Raw genomic sequence first — 26,561 nt, 5'->3', positions numbered from 1 at the left:
CTTGAAGGGAAACAAACACAGACGTGAATAAAAACACATGTTACAGAACATTTATTGAAAATGCTCAAACCAAACTTTCAGGGTCACTTTCTTGTTTATAATTTATTTCCTTTAAATAAGTGACCCTGAAACACGCTGAACGATGATCAGCGGCGATATTTCAAACGTTTCTGCTGCTGAAGACTTTTGTTTATGAAGCTCAGAGGAACAAACTGTTTAAAGGAACATACCACTGTTTATTTAAGGTCCTTTTGCTGTACGTGTTTGTTGCGCTGTGATCAGAGTGTGATGTACAGAACCACAATGTGTCCGAATATGAATAAAATGTTTTTACGTTTGCCTGTGAAGGTCAAAGACACTGTCGGCTTTTTATTCTTTCATTCAGTCTGTTTTGTTTAAAGCCTGTTTTTCATTCCAAAATGTTCATTCTAATTTAAATCATGCTAACCTTGAATTACAGATGCACCTTGCCCACAAAGCTAGTGTTAGCCCTTCTGAGCTAGCATTAGCTAACCCCTCCCTCCTCTCCAGCGCCACCCTCTTATCCAAATATGGTCTGGCTTCAAAAAACCAAGATGGCGATTCAAACAGCGTGACATTTTATCAGGTCAACATTTAATGTGTCCAACACGGTGTTTGTGATCAAACTGCAAACTTAAGACTTTCCCATCAGACTCAGCTGTACTTTGTTGCTACTGCTAGTTAGCTTATGCTAACATGCTATACTCAAAAGGCAAACATGGTGAATATTATACCTGCTAAACATCAGCGTGTTAGCATGATGATGTTTGCATTAAAGCCTCAAGTAGGTTGTTTATTCCTCCGTATGCTCCGGTTCTTCTCTTCTTGATAACCAGCGCTGATCATCACGTTGCTCCTCCTCTGCTCCTCCTGCGGCTCTCACAGAGGAGTGTTTGTCTGTAACCTCAGCAGACTCGTCATCAGGAGACACAGTCAGACAGGAAACTCAACACCCAGCAGATAGTGAGAGAGATGTTCCTCAGCCTGACGCTGCAGAGGAATTTGAATTGCAAACTAGAGAGAAATCCAGCAGCTCTGATGGTCCGTGAACGCCTCGTCCAGAACTAAAGCTCTCAGCAAACAAAATCTGAGGCCGGATTAGTCCACACATTTGGGTGTGAGCCAGTCCAGACACAGAGTTACAGGTGCTGCAGAGTCTGGAAGCTGAAGGTAACAAGTGACTTTCAAAATAAAGTTACAAGAGAAAAATTGATAACAGGCGACGTGCTGATAAGAGAGAGAGAGAGAGAGAGAGAGAGAGAGAGAGAGCTCTGAATAAAGCAGCCACCTTTTTGTGTTCAGCTTTTTATTGTTCATTATTTTCAAATTAGCATAAAAAACCTGTTGTGTTTCCTGTTGTGTGGTCACATGTAGTCACATCTAAAACCAGGTTTATTTCTTTATTTGTGTGTTCATGGTCACACAGCGACAGACAGACACAGAAAATAACTCTGATGAAATATTTATTTCCCTCTGCAGACACAAAAGTGGCCGTCATGGAGAAAATGTAACATCCTGCAGGGAGCTGCTGCTGCGGCTGGGAACGACAGCCCAACACACAGGATGATGATACCACTGCACACGAGCCGATCACTACGATTCTGTTCTGGTCCCAACGTTCAGTAAGAAGATGACTCCAAATGTTTCACACGACCATAAAAGATCACACATTTACTGAAGTTATATTTTCAGTGCGTTTAATAGAATATCTTGACATTAATATTCGTACTTCTCCTGCAGTGACTGATCAGAACATCCAATGACTCCTCTTCTGTCAGTTCTCTGCTCGTCCACTGGGTGTCACTGTGACGAAAGAAAACAGCCTCTGACAGTTTGAGGAGGTCGACTCCTTCCAATGAACATTAATCACACTGCATGTGGAAGATACAACACACACACACACACACACACACACACACACACGTCTGTATCTCCTGCTGAGGAACAAACATCAGGAGCGTTTCTATAGACAGCGAATGTTGGAGATGTTCAGGCTCAGTCGCACAGACACCGTCCTGCTGCAGCTCATACTCACTGGAGGAGACGAGCATCTGCAGAGTTAGTTTGAAGGTCTACATGAGCGCGCCACGACGTGATCTACCTTGGAGTTTGTTCTTGTGCTTTGGTGTCTACATGCGTCCTGATCCAAACAGAACCTCACAATGACACTTCAAAGAAACGACTTGTATCTGAAGTGTCGTGTAGCAACAGCAGCGTGTTAAAGTTAAACCCACAAAATTATTAGCATCAAAACACATTTAAAGAAGGAAACTTAAAATAACTTAATGTCTAAAATGTCTCAGGACAGAGAACTGTGTAAATTATAATTATGATGCATTCATGTGTTCATCACTTTAATGACTTCATCGACTGTTTGTTAGACTCTGTTAGACTGCTAAAAGAAATCAGGAGGACAGGACGAGAGAGAGGACGCACAGCTTCATCCACCGGGGACAAAAGAGCAGGCGCAGCGCAGAGCAGAAAAACCTCTCAGCATCCGGACGAACTCTAAGCACCAACAACGTCTCCTTTCAAAAATATGAAATAAGCCTGTTAGTAACAAATCAATGTTATTAAAAAGTAGAAGGTAGAAATAAAAGTACCTCAAACAGAAGTGAATAAGGACCAATTTCTCTCTGTTCCGTGGCCTCTGACTCTGCAGGGGATTTAAACGTGTTGCTTTTCCTCCTTTGATCAAACAAAGAAAACTTTCACTCTGCTGTAAACGTCCTGCAGTCTGAGATGAGCAGTAACACTTATAATCTGAGCTGTATCTGCGGCTGCTGATAAAGACGCTCCGCTGTAACCAGTCTGTAAACCATAATTACATTTTGCACCCTTTGATTGGCTTTCATTAACTCCCTGACAGCCAATCAGCATGCTCCATGTGTTTGATGGTCATTTTAAAGCCCCATAATCCTCTCTGAGCGGCTGAACTGCAGCACACAGAGCTGCTTCCTCCTGTCTCCGTCTTATCTGACGCCTTCAGCAGATTCTTATAGTTCTTTATAAACCCGTCTGTGTCCGTCACTCATCTCGTCAGGTCATGTGATGTTTTATAATCCCTCGTTAAAACCAAAGCTTCACAGCGTGTGTGTGTGTGTGTGTGTGTGTGTGTGTGTGTGTTTAATATGTATATAAGCGCTAATGTGTTCATGTCTGTCTCATGACGATCACAGACTCTGCACCACAGATAAATTAGCATCCTGATTAGTCATCTGTGCAGCAGCTTGTCACTGCCTCTAGTGGCCGTGTCAGTTATTACAGGAGAAAAGGTGAAGTCAGGTGTTCTAGAAGTGTAATAAAGTGTGGTTGGAGGTGGTTAAAGGTTCCTCAGGTAGAATTATTAAATGTTTTTAAAACTTTTTAAAACTTTTTGTCATATTTGATCAAGCTGTCGCTTTAAACATGCAGTCGTACATGAGAGAGATCATCTGTGAAACAATCCTGTTCCTCTGGCTCCTCCTACTGCTCCTAATGGCTCCTCCTACTGCTCCTAACAGCTCCTCCTACTGCTCCTAATGGCTCCTCCTACTGCTCCTAACAGCTCCTCCTACTGCTCCTAACGGCTCCTCCTACTGCTCCTAACTGCATTTCTAAGAATCCATTCATTTCTGCTGTCTTTGTTTCACATTGCTGAGATGTCTGCGGTTACTGTGACGCTGTGTTACGTTGGTGTTTCAGTCGGGCTAACGTTAGCTTGTTCCTGCTGCGGCTGCTGTTCAGCGTTGTTTCATGGCGGAGTGGCTGCAAATATCTCTGTGAAGTGCCGAGCTGCTTATTCACGATTTCTGTGACCAACGCTCTGAGGAGCCGACACAGATCCTGACTGAGACGCTGTAACGTGTCTGAACGCCTCCTGAAGCCACTGAGGAGGAGAGAGGAGGTGTCATTCACTTTGCATTAAGAACATGTCTTTAGCTCCGCCTTCTGTAACCCTTAAAAAGTACGACTTCGTCTCCTGCGACAGAAAAAACCTGTGTGTAGTAAAAAGTCATTATTGGGTTAAATTGATTCATTTTTGTATCAATACGTTCAAGAAATCAGAGAGTCTGCCAAAAAACTGTGAGCACAACATTTCTTATTACAGGACAAATTCAAAAAGGGCTCGACAGGCCGGCAGGAAACCTGCACAGGAAGCTGCGTTGGTGGGAAACGCTCATGTGGGCTTCCCTAAAAACACAGAGTGAACACAGGTTTCAATTTTCCTCAAACTCGCAGAACTGTTACCTTTAAGACGATCCTGAAGCACGTCTCAGATGACTGTAAGTAGGAAACAGGCTGAACCTTCTCCCTCCGAGGACATCACATGATTCATCACCTTGATTTCCTTCACTCACATGTAAACAAACGTGTTTTTCTTTCAGGCTGGGAGAAAGAAAGAAGATGTCAGAGCGACGAGCTGCTGTTTCATGAAGGTTAAACTCTGCAGAACATTTCAGCTGTCACAGGCTCAGCTGAGGACGTCTGTGTGTGCGTCATCTCCACGCTCACACCGAGCGCTAAGACGTGACGAGTGCTCAAGTTTAGATATATTTTGGAGAATTAACCCCCGAGACCCTGAGCTGAATGTGTCTCTGTGTGCTCTGACACTGTGCTGTCACTGCGCAGACACAGAGAGAGCACACATCCTTAGCAAACAGCAGCGTCACACAGGAGTCAGTGTGGTCCGGCTTTAAACGATCGCATGCAGACAAACACACAATGAGTCCGATACATCAATAAAGATCAATAACGGGAACAGAAGGGATTCAATCAGAGTCATGTATTATTTATCAAACAGGAACAATGCACAGTGATCAATACTTCAGCTCACACGTCGATGTCAATGTTAGCTAACGAGCTAATTCTTCTGTCTGACGCCCCTGAGCAGGTGAGCACATGAGAGGGTACGTATTGATCCTCCTGTTGGTTTCCCATCAGAGTGTTAGCAAACGTTAGCTTAGCATGTGGCAAAGTTACAGTGTCATTGTTAGCATGTCATTAGCATTTAGCCCAAAGACCAGCTTTTCTTTAAGTAGCGCCTTAGCACAACTGATGCTAGTGAGCGACTGCTAGCGTGCTGTGCGTGTCCAAAGGGTTCGTTCTTCTTTCTAACCCCGACACTTCTCTGAGTGCCGGAGACGCTTCAGCTCATTGTTGTGTTTTATTTTAAACTCCTCGATGGCTCCTTCCAGTGAGGAATGGTCTGCTGCTTCTTCAGGCTGCCCCTCAGGGATCCATTCCTCCTCCTCCTCTTCCTCCCTGATCGCCTGGAAGTCTGTCCGAGGCCAAGCTGAGGAAGGTAATGGGCCACAAACTCCTAATCAGGCCTTTCTGGGGCTAATTGTGGGCTTTGTTTCGGCCTCGTCTGTCTCCGTCCTGACTCACAGCCGGGGGAGTAATGAGGTGTTACGAGATGTGATGTCCCCCGCAGGACACAAAGCATTCAATGAAAGGTCCTGGGAGCTCAGAGAGGAGCAGAAGCTAATGGAGAGAAACAAGGAGGAAAAGACGAGGTAATAAGAGAGAGAATGAGGCAGAAAGACGGAGGTTTAAGAGTGATAAAGACGAAGCCGTGTGCAGGAGAGAGAGAGCGAGAGAAAAGCTGCAGAGAGAAGCGCTGCACCAAGAGACGGATCAATACAGCAAATAAATAAACAAAGAAGAAGAAAAGGTGAAGGAGCCAGAGGGACGAGGAGGACGGACTCTGGAGGGGAAGATGTTCACTTTCTTTCTGCTTGAAATGAATCATTAAACCGCCCGCTGCGCTCAAACAAAGCCTCCACTTTGTCTCTCACTTTGAAACTTTCAGACTGAATCTGAAGCTGCTTCTTTTTCAATCTGTTCCACAAACTGAAGAAACATTCAACGCTTAGCGAGCCGCTGCCTGGCTGAGGCGTTCACTGTGCTTTTAAAATAAACGACTTGTTAAGGTTGAACGTGAGATCCAAGTCTGAAGGTGAATCATGTTCTCGTCTCGGCTCGTCCAACTCTCTGCCGTCTCTCTGCGCTCTCATCACGGCGCATCGTCGGGTTAACAGTCGGTCACAGCGAGATCAATAAGATCTCCTAATGAATATTTGGACGACTAAAGATTCATAATGTGTCTTGATGGGATCTCATATTAGTTCATTGATTTCACTAAAGATTCAAATACAGCATCATGAGGACGACAAAGCCTTCAGGCCGCTCGGAGCAGAAGGATACACAAACACAAATGCTATTAAGGTGAAAACCGTGGTGAGTTCAACAACCGGGTTTCTAACCTGTGTTCTGACGAGCACTGCCTGTGAACACCGATTCATGTTCACGTGGCTGTTTACTGGGCAAATCCTCTGACAGCTACAGAAAGAGTCGCCTTCAGCTGAAACATGAGCCAGAAATTTGAGCTAAAGCATCCAAATGGAATATTACCTCAGAGCGCCTCTCACCACCGCTTACTGTTGCTAGGTAATGAAAGTTGTCTGGCGGCACCTCGGCGTCCCTCGTAGCGATCGCTCAGCGTGCTGTAAATCTCTGCGCGCTTCACATTTGCTTTCATTCAAGGAAACATAAAAACAATGAAAGGAATCGTGTCCTGCAGCAGCTCCACACCTGGAAGTGAAAAAACATCATCAGCATCAGTTGTTGACAAAGTTGATATCAGAAGTCCCGCCCCTTCTTGATTTTGATTGGTCGGTGAGGGAGAAGTGTTTTTTGTTAATACACCAGGAGAAAAGAACAAGAACCTCTCATTACCGTTCTTTTTAAATACATATATTGATCTGATCTGTATAACTGGGGTTCAGGTTTTACACCCAACAAACATCAGCAATGAACTAAACTAAACTACTTCCTCCTGACCCTGAATAAGTTCAGTTTCCTGCAGCACGTCTGTCATCCAATCAGAAAACAAGTGTGACACGTTTTTGTTGTTTGTTTGTTGTGATTCCTGCAGGTGAAGCTGCCGCTCGTCACATCGTTTCAGCTCCTCAGTGACGTTTCTGTGATCACCTGTCGGCCGTCTCTGCAGCAGGTTTTCACAGGTTCAGTCGCTCCGCAGACGACTGAGAAGTAAACTGTTCTTCCTCACTGAACGTCTGTGCTCAGCAGTGTCACTTCAGCCGATCGGTCACACCAGATAACAGCCGATAATTAAACTGCAGAGAGACTCGATATCACACCGCCTCATCTGACGGAGCCGCTCGGCCTTCACAGACGGTTTTTACCATCAATGGACTTGAAATGAAAAAGTTCTAATGCGTCTCACGCCGAGGAGATAAAATCACATTTAACCTCCCATCTGGTGTCGCCCCGTGGCTTCAGAGCGTCAGACGAGGATTTCATGAGGTTTCATAACGAGACAGACGAGGAACACTTGAGGCGGAGAGTCAGCACAGTTACAGAAGAGTTTCAAACGCTGCTGGGTCTTTATGATAGCTCACTTTAATGTTTGATCACGTTTCTCAAAATGTTTCATCTCATTTTAGACGAGTCAGCAACAGAGAGGCAACCAGGTCCTGACCTGCATCTGATCTGACCTCGTGCTGCGTGCAGACAAACGGGAACTCCACAACTTCAACAAATTCATCTGCCCCGACTTCACAACACGGAGCTCCGACTATCACTGCACTCCAGAGCAATTTCTCTCGTCGGATGTCGGAAAAACTCGACTTCTGAGATGTCTGGAGGGCAGCATTAGAACGTGGATACACTCCTCTGCTCTGTCTTCCTTTGAGGACACAATAAACCAAAAACTAGAGTGTGTAGATACACAGAGCTCCATCTAGTTTAGCTTCATACAGAATACAGGCGGCTCGTCGGGGCAGAGGGAGAACCAATCAGATCTCGCACAAAGCAGTAACATCTGCTCGTATCATCGGCAGAGCAGACGTGAGCCTCGTCATGTAAACAAACATGAAGCTTTGTCTCGTCGTGGACCTGAACTTGTTGAATGAGCATAAAGAGCTGACGTCAGTCTGCTGTTTATATTCATGTTATTAATGTTTGTTATGTGAAACTCTGGACGTCACAAACGAGAGACACATTTCAGAAAACTCTGACAATAAAGTGAAATCTTAATCTGATCTGATAAAAGCTCCAGCAGCTCCAGCAGCTCCAGCAGCTCCAGCAGCTCCAGCAGCTTGTGAATGTAGCTGTATATTCTTCAGGCCGGGTTAGATGCTGGAGTCGCTTCTCTTCAGTTAAACACTTTTAGGCTGCAGCTCTTGCAAACATCACTCTCTAGTTTCATATCACACTGAACTGTTCTCAGTTCATACCGGCCGTGGCTCAGTGATACAGTGGGTCGTCTTCAGAAGGTTGGTGCTCACTGAACACCAAACTGAGCCATCGGGTATGAACGGGCATGGATCTGATTGGAGATTGGCCTTTGTCATCAGTGTGTGAATGAGTGAATGTGACAGAAGACTAGAAAACAGACCTTTAAGTCCATTTACCATTTTTTAAACATAAATGAAAATCGTGATTTCAGTCGGATCGAGTTTTGCTGTTGGACCACAGCCGAACAGACTCTGGATCATCTGAACCTTCATCTAAAATATAACCAATGCATGCAGGCTAATGCGTGTTTTTAGCACAAATAATGTTGAAAATGAAGGAAAATAAACCTGAAGACAAACGATCAAATCTGCAGTAACCATATTTAATTTGACAAAGACGCCGGGCCGGTCAGAGAGAGATTGTTCTCTGAGGAGAAACAAACACAACAAGCGAAATCATGTTAAAGATTTTTATTAAATAGAGTAACCGATCTGAACGTAACCAACAGAATCATTACAAACTGATAACTCAATATAAAATAACATTTAGACAAACCAGTGAAGCTCGTTTCATTCATATCATACAAATGGGATCGTTAAGTTCCTGATGTTTGTTCAGTTTCTGAGTATAAAAAGTTTCACTGCCTCGTCATGTGATCGGTCCAGGAAACACTGAGGACAGAATACAGGAGAAACATGTGACTGACCTCGAACGCAACACGACCAGAGCAGACGGAGACGCTAACATGAACAGTTTGAGGACGTTTCACACGCGATCAGTGCAGCTGCAAAATGTGGAGCTTTGTTCTTTCAGTCAGTCAGCCCTGATTGTGACTTCACTGAACGATGTAAACAGCATGATGCCTCCAGATATGTTCAGCAACATTAAACTCTGAGAGCGGAGAAAACATTTCATGGATCCAAAATGGTGAACAGCAACAAACGGGTACAGGCGGGGTGTTCATCCTGGTGCATCCTGGTCCCTGAAACGTGCAGCTGAGCATAACGTGTTTAAATTCAACATCAGTTCTTTTATTTTGTTCTCGATGACTTGTTTTAAGTGATTCGGTCACTGCAGGTGTTTCTGTTTTCATGTCTAAGCTGGACTGTATTTTGTAGTAACGAGCAGGCGCCACAAGATGGCAGCAGCTACATTTGAAGTACCACATGGGAGCAGTGCATGTTAACACGGCTGTGCAAATGTTTCACAATAAAAGCCTCGATAGCAAATGAAGAGATTCTGTCACTGTAGGAAAATGTGCTTTCTTGCCAGAAGACTGAAACCACTCTGATTTATTTTCAGGAAATAGGAAACTGCAGCTAGCAGACTAGACTAGCTTAGCATAAAGACTGAAAACAGAGGGAAACAGCTAGCCTGGCTTTGTCCAAAAGAAACAAAATCCACCTATCATCACCTCTGAAGCTCACTGGTTAACACATTTTATTGTCTTTGTTTCATTTAAACTGATTTCAGTCTTTATGCTAAGCTAAGACTGCTAACATTGTAATTTGTTTGCATTCTGTCTCGTGTGCCGTGTGTACACGCGTAGATCAAATGTGTTTCCAGCTCTGGACACTGGAAGAAAATACTTTGAGAAATCTGCATCTGAAAAGATTGATGTGAGAAAGTGTTGAGCATCTTTTTACACGTCTGATGTCTGTGATTCAGTAGTTTTATAGTTGGTGCAGGAGGTGGAAACAGAGCAGTTATTTCTTTGATCTTTTAAACCTATAAACTAATCTGTTTTTGTTTCTATGAATATATATTGATATATTTCCTGTAAAATAACAGATCATGAAGCTGCTGCAGGTGTCTGAAGGTGTTCGTGTCGCTCTGTTCAGGTCCGCTGTCTCGTCTCTGTCTGCTCGGGAGGTTTGTCTACGGGATCATTTAAAACTGAGGCGTTTTGGACAGTTGAAGGTGTCTGACAGTTTCAGCTCACGTGCCACAAAATATATCTAGAAAACAACGTACATGTGCTGAAAACTGGTCGTCAAACTGAAACCGTTCCATCATGGAGGCAGCTTTCTCCTGAACATCATCAACAAGTGTTCGTCTGTGTTAAAAAAGGTTTAAAATGTTAACATGCTCAAACTTCCTTCAAGCCTCTCTGATATCAAAGAGCCGTCTAGCGTGAACGTGACGAAGAGTTCAGTGTTTCTGCCGAACTGAAGGAGGAGGAGGAGGAGGTGAAGGGCGGGAGGAGGAGAAGAGGAGGTGCATGGATGAAGAAGTTTTATAAAATCTGTTTCCTCTCCTGCGTTCTGAAGAGGAGGACTTTACTTTAAGACATCGTTTGTAGAAAAAAGTTTCAGGTTTTATAGTCCGTTAAGCCCAGTCGCTCGTCTTGCAGGAGCTCATCGATTTGTTGAATCTGATGTTGTGTTCAGGTGCTCTCTGTTCATCGGGGTTCTGTAGCATTCAGTCCGATCACGGTGAACATGAACGCTCCTCCTGCTGAACACGTCCCTCCCTCTCTCCTTCCGTCCTGTCTTATTCTCCTCTTCCCTCTGTCTCAGACTGACAGGCAGATAAACGGGAGCGTTCTGACCAATCAGGCGTCTCGGTGTTGATCACATGCCCGAGGAGGACAGTCCCAGGCCGGTAGATTTGCTCATGCAGGGTAAGCCTTGAGCTCCAGCTTTGGGGAAATCGTGCGCCACCACGCGGCCGTTTTCACCTCCGAGTCCCGACGCTCCTCCTCCTCCATAACCTCCTCCTGCTGCCACACCTCCTCCTCCTGCTCCTCCGCTCGCAATGGCGGCATCGATGAGCTCCTGTAAGACAGGGAGAGGAGAAACACACAGTTATATAACTCATGGGGAGTTCAGAGGAGTCGGTGTAAAAATCTGCTAAGCTCTTAAGACGCAGAGGAAGTGCACGTCAAAATAAAAGTTTAATTAAGGTTTGTTTTCATCTATTTTTAGCAGGTGAATCTGTTTCAGCTCGTCTCTGTCACAAACAATCCTCTCATCTTCCTTCACTCCAAATTTAGCTTCTCTGCAGTTTCTCACTCGTCTCATCGTTTCTGTCTTTGAACGTCAGCATGAAATCTGCTTGATTGACTTCCTGTTAAAACCTCAAAGAATAAAAGTTGACAGATTTAGAGTTTCCACATCACAAAACTGTTTATCACAACAGATCCTGCTGATGATTCAGCTTCAGTGTGAATCTTTATTACAGTCTGTGTTGATGCTGACGAGAGAGGAAGGCTCTACTCAACTCCACCTGCTGGAAACTAGTTTGAGAAGTTTAGACACCAGGTACCCCTCGATACTAATGACATGACAAATCTATGTATTATTGATGGAAAAACACAGATAGATGTTCTTTATACATCAATAAAGTTCATCTGTCTATCAGAGATCAGAGACTTTGCCAGCCTTCACTGACTCTGTGCCAGCACTGCACTGCTGTTGTTGGTATCATCAGGTCACGATCATTCACCTGAAACCAGCAGATTTTATTTGGGGGATAATAAATTATGTTATTGGATCTGTGCGTTTACAGGCTGTACGGGAGGCCGATACTGACACAGGGATTGGAACAGCTCCTAGGACAACTCTACTGGTACAAGTCCCTTCAGATAGAACCAGCTGTAATCGTGATGTTTGATGATACAGCAAACACAAAGGAACTTTACGTAACATATACTGAACAAACTTTTAGTTCTGTTTGAAGATTTGTATGCTTTGAAGTTGTGTTCCAACTTTAACCATGTTAGCTTAGAGCTTTAACCATGTTAATGTAGAGCTTTAACCATGTTAGATTAGAGCTTTAACCATGTTAATGTAGAGCTTGAACCATGTTAGATTAGAGCTTTAACCATGTTAGCATAGAGCTTTAATCATGTTAGCGTAGAGCTTTAATCATGTTAGCGTAGAGCTTTAATCATGTTAATGTAGAGCTTTAACCATGTTAGCGTATAGCTTTAACCATGTTAGCGTATAGCTTTAACCATGTTAGATTAGAGCTTTAACCATGTTAGCGTATAGCTTTAACCATGTTAGATTAGAGCTTTAACCATGTTAGATTAGAGCTTTAACCATGTTAATGTAGAGCTATATACTGAACAAACTTTTAGTTCTGTTTGAAGATTTGTATGCTTTGAAGTTGTGTTCCAACTTTAACCATGTTAGCTTAGAGCTTTAACCATGTTAATGTAGAGCTTTAACCATGTTAGATTAGAGCTTTAACCATGTTAATGTAGAGCTTGAACCATGTTAGATTAGAGCTTTAACCATGTTAGCATAGAGCTTTAATCATGTTAGCGTAGAGCTTTAATCATGTTAGCGTAGAGCTTTAATCATGTTAATGTAGAGCTTTAACCATGTTAGATTAGAGCTTTAACCATGTTAGCGTAGAGCCTTAACCATGTTAGATTAGAGCTTTAACCATGTTAGCGTAGAGCTTTAACCATGTTAGCATAGAGCCTTAACCATGTTAGATTAGAGCTTTAACAATGTTAGCGTAGAGCCTTAACCATGTTAGCATAGAGCTTTAACCATGTTAGCGTAGAGCTTTAACCATGTTAGATTAGAGCTTTAACCATGTTAGCGTAGAGCCTTAACCATGTTAGATTAGAGCTTTAACCATGTTAGCATAGAGCTTTAATCATGTTAGCGTAGAGCTTTAATCATGTTAGCGTAGAGCTTTAATCATGTTAATGTAGAGCTTTAACCATGTTAGATTAGAGCTTTAACCATGTTAGCGTAGAGCCTTAACCATGTTAGATTAGAGCTTTAACCATGTTAGCGTAGAGCTTTAATCATGTTAATGTAGAGCTTTAACCATGTTAGCGTAGAGCTTTAACCATGTTAGATTAGAGCTTTAACCATGTTAGCGTAGAGCTTTAACCATGTTAGATTAGAGCTTTAACCATGGTAGCGTAGAGCTTTAACCATGTTAGATTAGAGCTTTAACCATGTTAATGTAGAGCTTTAATCATGTTAGCGTAGAGCTTTAACCATGTTACATTAGAGCTTTAACCATGTTAGCGTATAGCTTTAACCATGTTAGCGTATAGCTTTAACCATGTTAGATTAGAGCTTTAACCATGTTAGCGTATAGCTTTAACCATGTTAGATTAGAGCTTTAACCATGTTAGATTAGAGCTTTAACCATGTTAATGTAGAGCTTTAATCATGTTAGCGTAGAGCTTTAACCATGTTAGATTAGAGCTTTAACCATGTTAGCGTATAGCTTTAACCATGTTAGATTAGAGCTTTAACCATGTTAGCGTAGAGCTTTAACCATGTTAGATTAGAGCTTTAACCGTGTTAATGTAGAGCTATTATTATTATATATGTTAGTGTAGCAAGTCTTGCAATGAAAACACAAAGTTGATGGTGTTTAGCAGTGTAAAACTGACCATGTTCACCATCTCAGTTCAGCCTGTTAGATAATCATGCTTCTTTGCACAATCTGTTTTAAAACTATAATGCTGTTAGACACAGCATGAGCCACATCTCTATATTTGTTTACATTTCAGAGAATGTGTACTTTTAAAAGCTGAATCAGCTGTGAGTGTCTCCTGTCTGTGCTGTTTAGGATTTTAAGATGATTATTACTGGCTTACTTTGATATTGAAGCGATCTTAACGATCCTATTCTATGATTTATATGTGCATTAAAAACATTGATCAGAGATGATGCTTCGGTCAGGAGGTGAGATCAGATCTAAACCTGTGTCATGTCCGTGTGACAGGTTTGAGTTATAACTCTGAGGAGAAGTGTTTAGTTTGACTCACAGCTCTAAATCAGCAGCTAAAATACAATAACTAACTTACCTTAGTTATTTACCTGAATAAGTTTCCTTTTGAACAAACTAAAGCTGTTTGTGAAGCAAAGTCTTAAATGAGTGTATTTAAGTGAATGTGTATGCAGCATCCCCCTCAGTAATAACAGTAAAAGTTGTTTTGGAGCAGCAGAGTCTCTCCCCCTCTCTCTCTCTCCCTCTCTCCCCCTCTCTCTCGCCCTCTCTCACTCTCTCTCTCCCTCTCTCACTCTCTCTCTCCCTCTCTCTCTCTCTCTCTGTCTCCTCTGAGTGAAACTAATGATGTGGATCCACAGTTAATATCCTGTATCAGGCCTCTGAGGCGCCCACACTCCCTCGCTTTCTCTGCCGCCATCAGGACTCGTCTGGCAGATTGGTACAAATAAATCCCAGGTTTATTCATTTAGTGGAGCAGCTCGAACACTCGCTGCAGCTCGGAGCCGGCTCGCCCACGTCTCAGCAGCAGAGTCAAACACTTACATCCCTCCTGCTTTCACCTCGACGGCAGGAAGTTAACAGCTTACACTCCACATCAGTCACCCTGCCAACACTGTCAACACGGGGAGGAGCTGTAGCGCTCACTCTCTGTCTTTGTCTCTCGCCCACTCTCTCTCTAACAGAGGGTTTTATTGTCGTCGTAAGTCTACATGTGCTGTCAAAACACAGCAGAGCTGCATCTGTCTCTGAGCTCAGTCTATAAATGTTGTTTCCTGCAGGCAGAAGAGCCACCTGTTAACATCCAACCACCTGAATGCAGAATACATTATTCTCCAATATAAGTAATGAACAGGTGATGCCCTCGTCCCTGCTATTACTTTTTATATTTCAAAACTGAAGGGCTGAAGTCTGCAGCACCTGGAAATAAACGCTCATGGTGCGGTGCTGTCATACCGTGTGCTGTGCAGGAAAACAAAGGGCTCTTAAAAGATTTGTTACCAAGAAGAAAACTAACGAGAAGAAGAAATTGATTGTTTCTATCTAGGAAAGCACGACTCAGAGTGTGTGCAAACCAAAAAAGGAAATTAAAATCACATTGCAAATCGATGTCGCTTGCATTTGGTTAGGTTGATGTCGACACAATCCCTGGAGCAGGAAGTTAAACTAAACGAGCTGTGTGCACCTGCATGACGAACCCACACACAGCAGGGTTTGATTCCAACATATGTGGACGTGCCACCACGTGCAGGTTGTGTTAAAGCAGGGCGAAAAGACACAAAAGATCACACAGTCATAACATCAAGTGATGCATTGCAAGGTTGTGCCTTGTTTTCATTATGAACACGACAAAAGAGTCTATTCTATATCTCATGCTAGCACTTCTGTAAGGTTGTGAGGCACAGTGTTACCTTAGCTAAATGCTAACATCAGAGAGTTAGCACTGTGAGTTCATGAGTGAAATAGTTGGACAACCTTTGGAGGAACTGTGATACAACTTAACTCAAACCAAGCGGCAACGTCAGGTGTTGAAAAATGAAGCCAGTGTGGAAGTGCAAAGAACTGCAGTTCCTCAAGTGGCCACATGAGGCTCCAGAAAACAAGAAATAAACATGTTTACAGCCTGGAACAAAAACGCTTTTGTTATAAACGGCTGATTTTATTGTTCCAGATAACTGCACGGGGGGTGAATTTTTCCATCCACCTGTTTGACTCTCCACATGTGCAGTTTACCTGTATACAACCAAAGCTTGCTCAAAGCACATTGGTCAAGACTGCCCTTACTGCAGACAGAAACCAGGACACCACAGATCCCTCACATACAGACCACCAGCCTCCTGCCCCTCCATCGATCAGCACTGTCAAACTTTAACTGTGTCGCTGCCCTGAGTCAAACTGAAGCATCGGTTCGTCATGTGTTGTGTCGACCGTTATCGTTGTGATGTGAAGAAAGCTGCGTCCTCTCAGCTCTGCTTGACAGCGTGCATCACACTCTGTGTTGTTGTAACATTCACACGTGTTATAATCAACCAGCAGCCATAAACTGACAGAAGCTAGAAGTGAAACCTGAACAGAGTCAGAGATAAAAAGCTCCACGTCTCCTCCACCTTGCAGTATTTATATCAGAGCATCAATAATGTATCACAGAGAATGTGTGATGGTGTATCATGTATTGACTATTAGTCCCATGTGTGCTGCAGCGCTCCTGCATGTGAACACATCTACCTCTGCAGCAGGTAACCGCAGTGTAACCCCGCTCCTCTCTCCTCCATCTGCTCCGCCTGATGAAATCCTCCTCACATGTGGTGTCAGCGCCGCCTTCAGCGAGCGCTTTAAGACTGGGTGCTGAGACGCACATGTGAGGAGAATAACAAAAGTCCAGCAGAGAGGGAGCGAGCACACTGGTGCTTCTGCTGAGGAGAAATCGGCTCTAATGACTTGTTTGTTCCTTCTGAGGAGGCCATCAAAGTCTCAGTATAAACCACCGCAATCTGTAATGAGCCGTCTGCAGTTTCATCACACACGGACGCCGGCGATAAAGAGGAGCGAGAGAGAGCAGAGCGTCAGATAAGCAGAGTTCAGCTAATGCTCTTTCAAATATCAGCACTGCTGCTGCCCTGTGGCTGCTCACAGTCTGCACTACAGTTATTATGAAGACAGAGCTGCTGAACAGACAAAGGTGCTGATTCATAAGAAATAAAACTCGGCTTATAAATGATAATAAATGATTTATATCAAATCAATCAAATTTTATTTGTATAGCACCAGGTCATAACCAAAGTTATCTCTTTACAGACAGAGCAGGTCGAGAGCGAGAATGACGTGAATCACAACCTCCTCTCGTTTTATACGCAGCTGTTTATGTCACCAAACCGGACTCACCTTCATCCTCCTCGACTCGATCCGGGACTTGTAACAGAACTCGACCAGAGCGACCAGCATAGCCAGGCCCAGACCGCCGATCAGGATGTAGAACACTCCCGCCACGTTGCTCAGACTGAGCGCGCTCGTTTTGTCCTGTCAGCGCAGAGAGGTGGGGTCAGGGACGAGCAATCACGGTGCAGACGTTCATGACATCACTTCAGTTTAACTAGAACATTGATCATCTTTCTAACAAGACAGTTTTTAACGATCAAAGGCTGTGATGAAGAGGGAACACGTGACGGTGGAACCTTTGTAGCAGCAGGTTCATTCAGTCAACGATCAGTCACGTGATTCATTAAAGGGGCACTCCACGGATTTGTTTTAATCCAGGCCAGTTGTTTCATTGTTCTCCTCTGCCTGTGAACAGCTGTGCCATACAGATGCACAATGGGAGGCGTGTTAAAGTCCCATTCCCTTTTTTCTTACAGGACAGTGTTTGACCCCTGGTTGGGTTATTCCTTCATCATTGAACTCTCCTGGGTGAATCCTTATTACAAACTGTTCGTAAATACATCTTTAACTTTAACTTCCAACGTTCAGTTTGGCACCAAACATCCAACGATTCTGTTACACTCATTTTTATTATTATTAAACTAATTTAATACATTAGCTTTTTGCTTTACACACGCTCTGGGCATTGATATAAAACATGACTGTAGTGTTATATTATTGTTATATTACAGTCATGTATTGTAGTATTATTATATATCAAAATATTATAACATACTGAATTATATTATATCATAGTAGTATATGTTTCATTTTATTATTGTTATATTATAGTATTGTATTGTAGCATTATATTGTATATTTATATTACATTATATCATTGTAGTATTATATTATTGTTATAGTATTGTATTATTACATTATATTATATAAAATATAAGAAAGGAAAATAAAATATTCGTCAAAAGTTCGTCAAAATCCGTTCAGTATTGATCGACTTACAAATCAAGGATCTCTCAATGCACACTCTATTTGTTACTAGCTGATCCTGACCGCTCCAATATGGCGGCCGTCAATACTCGTTGCACTTTGTGATGTCACAAAGTATATAGTATGAGAAACATGAGGAGTTTTTTTATAACTCTAAATTATGCTAAGCTACTCCACAGGTATCACAGAGTATAGCAGAGCATAATAATCTCAGTTTTCCGAAACAAACTGGCAGTTAAGTTACAAATCTATGTTTATTATTTCTAAAGACGTTTAAATGTGGATACAAAAGGGGAAAATACAAATGCTATCCAGTTGCTTGATGGGAAATGTAGTATTTAGCATTGTTGAATGTGACCCATAGAAAGTAAAAGTTGGTGGAGAAATGTTCATAAAGTTGCCGCCTCCATCGCCCTGAATCACAGCCTTCCATCGTGTTGACATCTGTCACATGCAGCTTCATGCACATAAAAGCAAATAAAGTGAAGGAAAAACTGCTCGACATGTTAGCGTCTTTAAAAACAATATTATTCTTCCTCTTTTACTGTTTGCTGTTGCACAGGTTCTCCACACCCCGCATGTGTTCGGACTGAAGAACAGAGAGTGATGTTTGTGCTGATTCACAGTCAAACATCACTTCTTCTGCATCCTGTGAAATCGCTTCTTTAAAAACGGGGGATCTGATTGGTTGTTGAGTTTCTTAATTAGCTGCGTGTTCTTCTGTCACATGCATCTCTTGTTTTTGGTGGGCGTGGTTTAGCTTTCTCATCCAATAGCATGCATCCTGTTCAAAAACACCAACAGCAGGAAACGGCACTCAAAGTGGGCGGGGCCTCTCTTCAACAGGAAGTGTATGGAAGTTGGGGTGAGCCTATCAGAGGGCTTTTCTCTCCAAACTGTCACGTTGACCTCCAATAAGCTTCAGTGAAATGAGGCTAAGATACTCCAATGCTAAATAGTCTGAGCAATAAAAACTATTGAGATGATCTATTGTTGGAGTCATTCTGACACATGCTGAAGGTTGGGTCGACAAAATGGGAAATACTGGAGACCTGAGTTTGGGCAACATGTTGCCCTATTAAAGACGATTGTCCTGATAAACCGATGAATAGCTTCAGTCCGACTTTAAGTCGTGCTCCTCGCTGCTACGCTGACAAGTCTGAGGAACAATTCTTTCCATTTGTTAGTCACAGTCTGCCGCACGCAGTTCAGAGGAAACAGGAGGTACATGACAGATTGGAGACAAAAACATCAGTGTGTGAGTGTGTGTGTGTGAGTGAGTGTGTGTGTGTGTGTGAGTGGAGGGAGAGGAGGGGCGGTAAAGCTGCGGTCAGTAGCCTTAATTTCATCCAGTGCTGGTTAGCAGCCATAAACAGAGAGAGGGAGGAGGAGAGAGCGAGAGAGAGAGAGAGAGAGAGAGACAGAGAGACAGAGAGAGAGAGAGAGAGACAGAGCGAGAGAGGGCTTGGTTTTAAAAATGTGACTGTTTACATGTTAAACGTGTGTACATGAAGTCTTCTCTTCTGCTCCTGATTTCACTCGTCGATGTGGAAAAGTTTCGTCTCTATTTCCAAAGACAAAAATGGTTCTTTTTTAAAACTTCCTCTCGCTGCACTTCCACCAGGAGAGTCTTCAAATATTCATGTAAATGTGGCACCTAAAGGCAGGTTTGATTAAAATTGATGTAAAAAGTCACATTTTTCAGAGTCCCCGTCTGTCTGTCTGCGGCTGCTTCCAGCGAACTGTGCTGACCACAGAATGTTCTGGAGAACAGAAGGAAGGCTGAGCAGAGAAAGCCTCTGAACAAAGCGACTGATCTGGAGACATGAAAACCTCTTATCTCCAAGAAGTCGCAATCGGCTAAAGCCCGGCTCATTTTCTCATCAATTTGCATAAATTCATCTGCAGAGGATGGAAGACGGTTTGTGGGATTTAGAGTCCGTAGAACATACGAAGCAGTCATGGACAGCTCCTCCGTTTAAGTACTAATTGTAATAACGAGATTTTCACATGAAGGAACGTGTTCCTGCGTTTGATTGGTCCTCCAGCTCTTCAGAACGGTCAGCTGAGCAGCAGAGCCACACTCTGAAAACAAAAAGGTTTTAAAAGATCAAACTGAAATGAGTTCTCTGTGAGCACACGGGAGGATGTTCATGCCCATAGGTACTGACACTGATTCTGTCGAAGTGAGAAACAGGCCGACACCACTCCTCCGTCTGCACGGTCGATTTCCTACCAACTGTACGACAGTTAGCTTACAGCGAGCCTGGCTCTGTTCAAAGGAGGCTAAATCCACCAGCAGCTCTAAAGAAAAGAAATTAACATTTTAGATCTCATCTGTTTATCTGTGCAAAGGTTGCCAAGCTAGCATCACTTGATGAACAGTCTGTCCACTTCTAATTTATAGTCTGCTGCCGGACTAGAACTTCCTGGTCTAATAATCCTGGTCCATCAGAAACCCCTGTGACAGCACAACTAAAGGTCGTTACACTTCAGTCTTTTAGACATTAAAAAAATAAGATATAAAATGCTAATCTTGCTGATTTAGACGAACCAGTCTATCCAGCGGTACCTGTAACCTCATATTAACGGAAACATACGAGTTATCCATCGTGTACACTCGGCATGGAGTCAACGTAAAGTTTAATCTGAACTCTTTGTAAACTCCAGTTTGTGAAGTTTTATCTACACTGGCTTTGAAACAGAAACAAGTTCAGTCCGACTTTAAAGGTTTCAGATTGAGAAAGCACAACTGATTTCAAGGTCGGTTTTCTAACTTGAGATGAATTCCTTTGTCAGAGTTGAAGTAGAGAAGAGTCTTAAGAACTCCGAAAAACTGAAGTTAAAATTTGTTGTAGCACCAAAAACTTAAAGAGCTCGTAAACAGCGGGCTGAAAAGTCTTACTGCCCTGTCAGGTCAAAAGGTCAGGCTCCCCTCTGACCCCAATTAGCATAACTAAAAGTTGTAGGCAGAATGATGTCAGCGTACTGACACACCTTGGAGCACACTTCTCCGTCATCGCAGCAAAGTAAGAATTGAAGCGTGGACGTTCAGCTCGATGTGTCACTCCTGTTAAAGAACGGCCTCTTCTTAGCACCTAATTTAAGTTCAGTACCTGGTGGCAAAAACAACTCTCCACATAGACGACCCAGTGTGATGCATTGTTGAGGTCCATCTTGTAACTGGGTCTAGAACTTTGCATTAGCTTCCAACACAGGAGCCAATAGTGACAGAGTTACTTTTCCTTCTGAATTTGACCTAAAAAGTTATTTTAAAGATATTTTATACCAAGAAAAAGATGAAATCTGCAAAACCTTTTCTTTTCAGAGTGCACCTGCTCTTTGGGGTTTGGGGTGCGTGTCTGAAGTGGGAAAGGTGGGACGGGGTAGACCAACACACGACCTCGGGACCAGGCTGAGCGACCACCAGAACTGACCTTTCTGCCGGAGTCCTTGTGTCCACACTCCCCCTTGTCATACCACCACCTGTTTTTCAACTTGTCTAAGATGGCTTGTTCATTGAGCTTCAGTACTGCTAGGTTTACTGGGATTCTTCAAAGACCCATGGGAGGAAGGGAGGGGGGTGGGGGTTGGAAATAACATAAATAACATTATGCACCTCCATGTTATCTTATGTTATTGTTTAGCTGCACAGCGACAGGGCTGCGGTCGTAACAGCAGCAGCAGTTTAAGCACAGCTGGCATTTGCAGTACAGATGCTTTGAATGGCTACAGAGAACACCTCAACAACAACAGAAAGAAAACAACAAACAAACAAAACACAGGCACAATCACACAGAAAGCAGTTTCAGAAAATGTCAATGTCAAAGTGATATGCTTTAATACTCCATCTAGCTTGGCTTGGCCTGACTCCCTACGTGCGAGATGTGTATTACTATATCACTTTGGGTAACCGGCAAGAGCTGAAAACACTCCGGGTTCACTGAGTCTGCAGCTCATAAGCCGCAACATATATCAGCTGTGAGGAAGCTTTTACTTTTTGGAGGGGAGGGGGGGTGTAGAGTCAGCACAAAAAGTCACTGACTACAGAATAACACGACCACAGGGGGTATTTTAATTGAGCTAACGGGGTAATTCAGTATAACTGAAGAAAAACGTGTCACAGCATGGTGGCAGAGGCAAATGTCCCACCACAAAGGCTGCAGGTGTGAGGTTTGTCTCCATCAGTGACACGGTCTGGTGTTTGTCCCTTTGGTGGCTGTTACTCTCCATTGGACAAACAGTGAAGCAAATAAGGGTTAGAGTAAGAATGCTGATGTCATCATCCTACCTGCTACCAAGATATGTGCTGTTTGTAACCTGATATGTTAGGACGACAAATACATCGCAGATCAAGCCTGATAATAACAAACAGGGACACATACACGTTGTGTTTCATTGCAGACGGTGCTTTAAGTTCAAGAGGAAATAGCTCTGGCGTCTCTTATAAACTGGATGATCTCAGCGTCAAAGCTTTGGGATCATATTTGGTAAAATACCCCCTCGATCGAAGTGTTCTTCAACAAGGCCTGAGAGGGGTACTTATTGGGGGTGTTAGGACCAAGAAAGATATGTTAAAGTAGGTTCCAGTAAAGTTTCAGTGGTGCCATCCGGAGTGTTTTAAGATCGACATTAAGGCTGTGGGTTATTGCCGGTTACCCCGTTGTACCATTGCCTGTCGTTACCCGTTGGGGTTACGGTGATCTGACCTTGGAGTCCCCTCCCCCGATGCCGCACTCTCCCTTGTCATACCACCATCTGTTTTTCAATTTGTCCAACAGGCCCTGCTCGTTCAGTTTTAATACTGCCAAGTTAACAGGGTTTCTACGGGGATGATAGTAATAAGGGATAGAAGGGAACTAGGTGTTAATGAGCAGAGGACTACCATAGTACATAGCAACATCATTACAAGTGTCCACTCATGACAGCTTTTATCAGTGGAGTGAAGAAATGAATGGTTCTTTAAAGGACAGGTTCGCTGCGGTTCAACCCAGACTTTTTAAAAATGTTGTTTCCCACCGTTCTGCTGCACGTAGCACATCAACGTAGCTGTTGCCCAGGGACAGCTGCAGCCAGTCACCGGGCTTACACACTCTCTAACGGCATAATGTTCAGTCGTTCAAAGAACATATTAACAATGGATATGAACGAGTCACGCTCCTTCTGTCTAGTCAAAAAGATAAAATGGTCTGACTGGCGACTGTGACCTGCGAGCTTCCCGATGTCTAAAGAGAAGATCATCCACCCATCACTGTAAGGAGCACGTCTCACTTGATTTAACTAAGAATTGATTTGCATGTTCACTCGTGTTCTTCCAGAAGAATCCTTGTTGCTACTCGGATTCTTTCAGAGATCCCTGTAAATGCAAAGTCTGTTCTACCACATGGACATGACCTTGACTCAAGAGATCACAGAAGACATAGCATGAGTCACTGGTACCTGTGTCAGCTGCCAGAACAGGGCTGAAGCAGTGCTCAGGTGTGGTTGAGTGCAGTGTCTGCTGGTAAAAGAGACAACATGGACCTCGCAGTGATAACTGGCTCTTGGATCGTCACCTTTCTGTGGGTGAAAACACCATGCGCCCGACGCTTCAGTCAGGGATGTTTGCATTGCCTGTGGAGCCCTCCTTCAAAAGGGTTTGTGTAAAACCTTTATTGTCCTTTGGGCCAAAGCGCTCTGACCCAGGGAACATGACAACCCAGGTGGTCTCCAATATAGGAGAAGACTTCCTGGCTCAACTAAATATCATCATCATTCTCTCTACACGAGTAACAGCCATGTTCCTAATGCAGGGTCTCATTCCTGATTGATTCCTCTTGGACAGGTAGCGGTTGAGGTCACGCTGTCTTTGGGCTTGACTGTGGTGGTGAAGACGTCCCTGAGCTAAGACGTAGAGCTTCAACTCAAAATTAATCTTGGGTTTGTTGATTTGGGTGGACGTCAGAACTGAATCGATGCTTCGTCACAGCCAGAGAGGCCATTTCAGAAGTGACACTCTGTCTTTGAAGTTCTTATTTGGGCATGTCCCGAGCACAACAGACGTGGAAGACATCCACTGGTAAGAGATGAAGACTTTTGGGAGACTCCCAATTCCCCTAGGGGATTACAAGATCCTGGAGGACAATTGTGAGGGAGTAAAAAATGCTCCACTAGCTTGTGTGCAAGTGATCAGCTCTGGAGCTCATAAGGGTGCGTTTTTTCTCACCAAATCCAGTGAAGGAAAACAACATTTTAATATGGTTTGGGTTGAATAACAACACATGTATCGTATGACTGACTACTGCACAGCAAACACTGACAACGTCCATTCATGAGCTGATAAATAAAGGAGGAACAACAGTCGAATGTTTGGACATTCATTCTAAAGTTCAGGTGTGACAAAAATGTCTTTTACGCTACACGGTCGGTTTGCTTACAGGATACACAGGTACCCACGTGTTTCCTGTTGTTCCCTCTTTACGTACCAGTGAAGATCAGAGCTAAAGAACTGCAGAGCGTAGCAGTGACGATGTCGGGTGACGGAACATGAATCAGTAAAATGTTCTGCGATGAGCCAGGAGTTATTCCTGATTGATTAATGTAATGAACAGTGAAAGAAGAGTTTTGTTCCTAAGTGCTTTGTGTACAAGAATATACAACCAGGAATGTGCCGTCAAACTAAACAGATGAAATGTGCACAAATTCACTGCTGTGCATTGAACTGCGCTATCTGAAGAAGTGTTGATATACATTCACAGTTTCAGTGAGCTAAAGAACACTGTCCACATATTTATGATATCCAGACGTGTTAATAAACTGCCATCAGAAATCTAAACATTCCTTGAAGTCATTAAACTTTGGCCTACATGGTAGTTTCCAATAAAGTCTTCATTTTACTCCAGCATCAACTATTCGAGGCAATTTTCCATCTCAAGTGATAACACATGGCTTTATGTTTGGCCTGCTTCTGTCTCACCTGGACTGGAAGTATCGGTCAAAACTTCTTCACACTGATTCCTGACATTTATATCTGTTTGTTTTTATTGAGAAATCTGAAAGTGTAACGATGTCATTTTGGAACAATACCCTCCGAATGATCCACTGAGAGGAGAAGCACGATCGATGGTTAGTGTGAGCGGCTGTGATTCTGCTGCAGAGGAGCCCCGCGAGCAGAATCAGATGCTCATCCGTGGAATGATGACATGAGACAGTCCACTGTTAGTTCTGAGAGCCGGTCAACCCAGAGAGTCTGTTCAAAGAGGACTGAATATGTTCACTTTGTTGCAGTGATTATCCAGTATGCTTAGTACTTATGTGGTTTCATAAAACTGTGTTGCTAGGCAACTGATGGCAAAAACTGACACCTTGTTCTCTTTTCAAAAATGGTGAATGATTTTGTTCTCGCTGCATCTGCGCCTCCACAGCCGTGAACAAAGCTAACACACGACACAGAAGGTGAGTGTGTCACATGCAGAATGTGAAGGCAGAGTCTGTCTGTGTAACGCTGATTGGTTTTGTTGGAGGCTACACACACAGCTGATGATTAATCTCATACCATGAACGACATGTGAATTATTACACTCAGCGCGTTCTAATCTCATCTTTGGAGTAATTTCCTTTTTCTCAGACTCTGGGTTGGCTGTAAAATGCTGATGTGAAGCAGAAAGAATGAGAACAAGATGTTCCCCACAGAACATCTGATAACAACACGGACAATGCCCACTGATGTCTGAAACAAAGAGAGGGAACAAACACGACTCTCAAATGCTGCTGTCAGGTAAAAAACAGTTTTAACTCAATACAGAGGTTTTGTTGAATTTCCTATGTAGCTTAGCATTAAGATTAGCATACTTCTGTCCAGTCAAACCATCATCTGTTCGACCGTCACAAAGGAACTGTTAGCCAAGCTGAACTTTATCTAACAGCAACGTTGTCATAGATAGATAGATAGATGGATAGATAGATAGATAGATAGATTTTGATGTTAGCAATGTCGTCAGTATTCTGACAGAGAGACAGGCAGGTGGGCAGTCAGACAGGCATAACAGATAGCATCACAACAGACAGGTAAACGAGCAGACAGTTCAAGAACAGGCAGACAGACTGAAACACTGAGACAGACAGACAGAAAAACACACATATTGACAAAGACAAACAAAGGAGAGAGAGAGACAAGACAGACAGAGAGACAGATTAAGACACTGACATTCAGACAGACAGTCAGACAGACAGACAAACACAGACAGGAAACAGGTCTCAAATCTGAGGTTCGTTTTTACGCTGCTCCGTTAACAGATTTGTGTAATACATGAAGTTGTCGATGTTAACTGGTCCTTTGTAACCTCAAACAAAGGCCTGAAACTCGTGTTCTGACTGTTCAGTGGGCTTCACTCTGTTCAGAGGTGGAACCAAGTCAGTGTTCCCAAGTCACAGTTAATCTCACCTCCTGACCAAAAGAAAAAACATTGATGGCCATTAACTGGAGTACTTGTCTTAGTACAGATTAGGAGTACTTCAGCTTCAGGTCAGTATTTCTCTTTCATGCTGTCACTGTTTCCTGATCACCGTCCCAAAGGCGGCTGCAGGCATACAATTAACACTTTTCATAAAACACATTCACAAGGCAAAATAAGTAAACTAGCTCACCATAGGTTACATATAACTTATGATCTATTTATCAGCTACCCACTGAGTCATGTAGTTCTTTGAGTCTGACTTGAGTCCATACCTCTAAACTTCAGCAT

General features: G+C 43.2%; 1 protein-coding gene across 1 annotated transcript in view; it reads right to left on the bottom strand.

The window, feature by feature from the left end:
* Positions 1 to 8,730: 8,730 nt before the first annotated feature.
* The window catches only part of LOC138595638 (glutamate receptor 1-like), a 59,836-nt gene continuing 42,005 nt past the window's right edge, over positions 8,731 to 26,561 (bottom strand). Inside the window, exons 15-17 of the mRNA XM_069666973.1 lie at positions 21,276 to 21,390; positions 16,858 to 16,992; positions 8,731 to 11,042 (exon numbers count right to left, since the gene is read on the bottom strand). Of these exons, the coding sequence (XP_069523074.1) occupies positions 10,839 to 11,042; positions 16,858 to 16,992; positions 21,276 to 21,390 (454 nt within the window). The 3' untranslated portion in view covers positions 8,731 to 10,838. The remainder of the gene's footprint in view (positions 11,043 to 16,857; positions 16,993 to 21,275; positions 21,391 to 26,561) is intronic.

This window comes from Semicossyphus pulcher, unplaced genomic scaffold (genome assembly GCF_022749685.1).
Source record: "Semicossyphus pulcher isolate SPU_LCO1_2020_fin unplaced genomic scaffold, fSemPul1.0.p SCAF_10, whole genome shotgun sequence".
Classification (NCBI taxonomy): Eukaryota; Metazoa; Chordata; class Actinopteri; order Labriformes; family Labridae; genus Semicossyphus; species Semicossyphus pulcher.
This window is presented reverse-complemented; position numbering and strand designations above follow the sequence as displayed.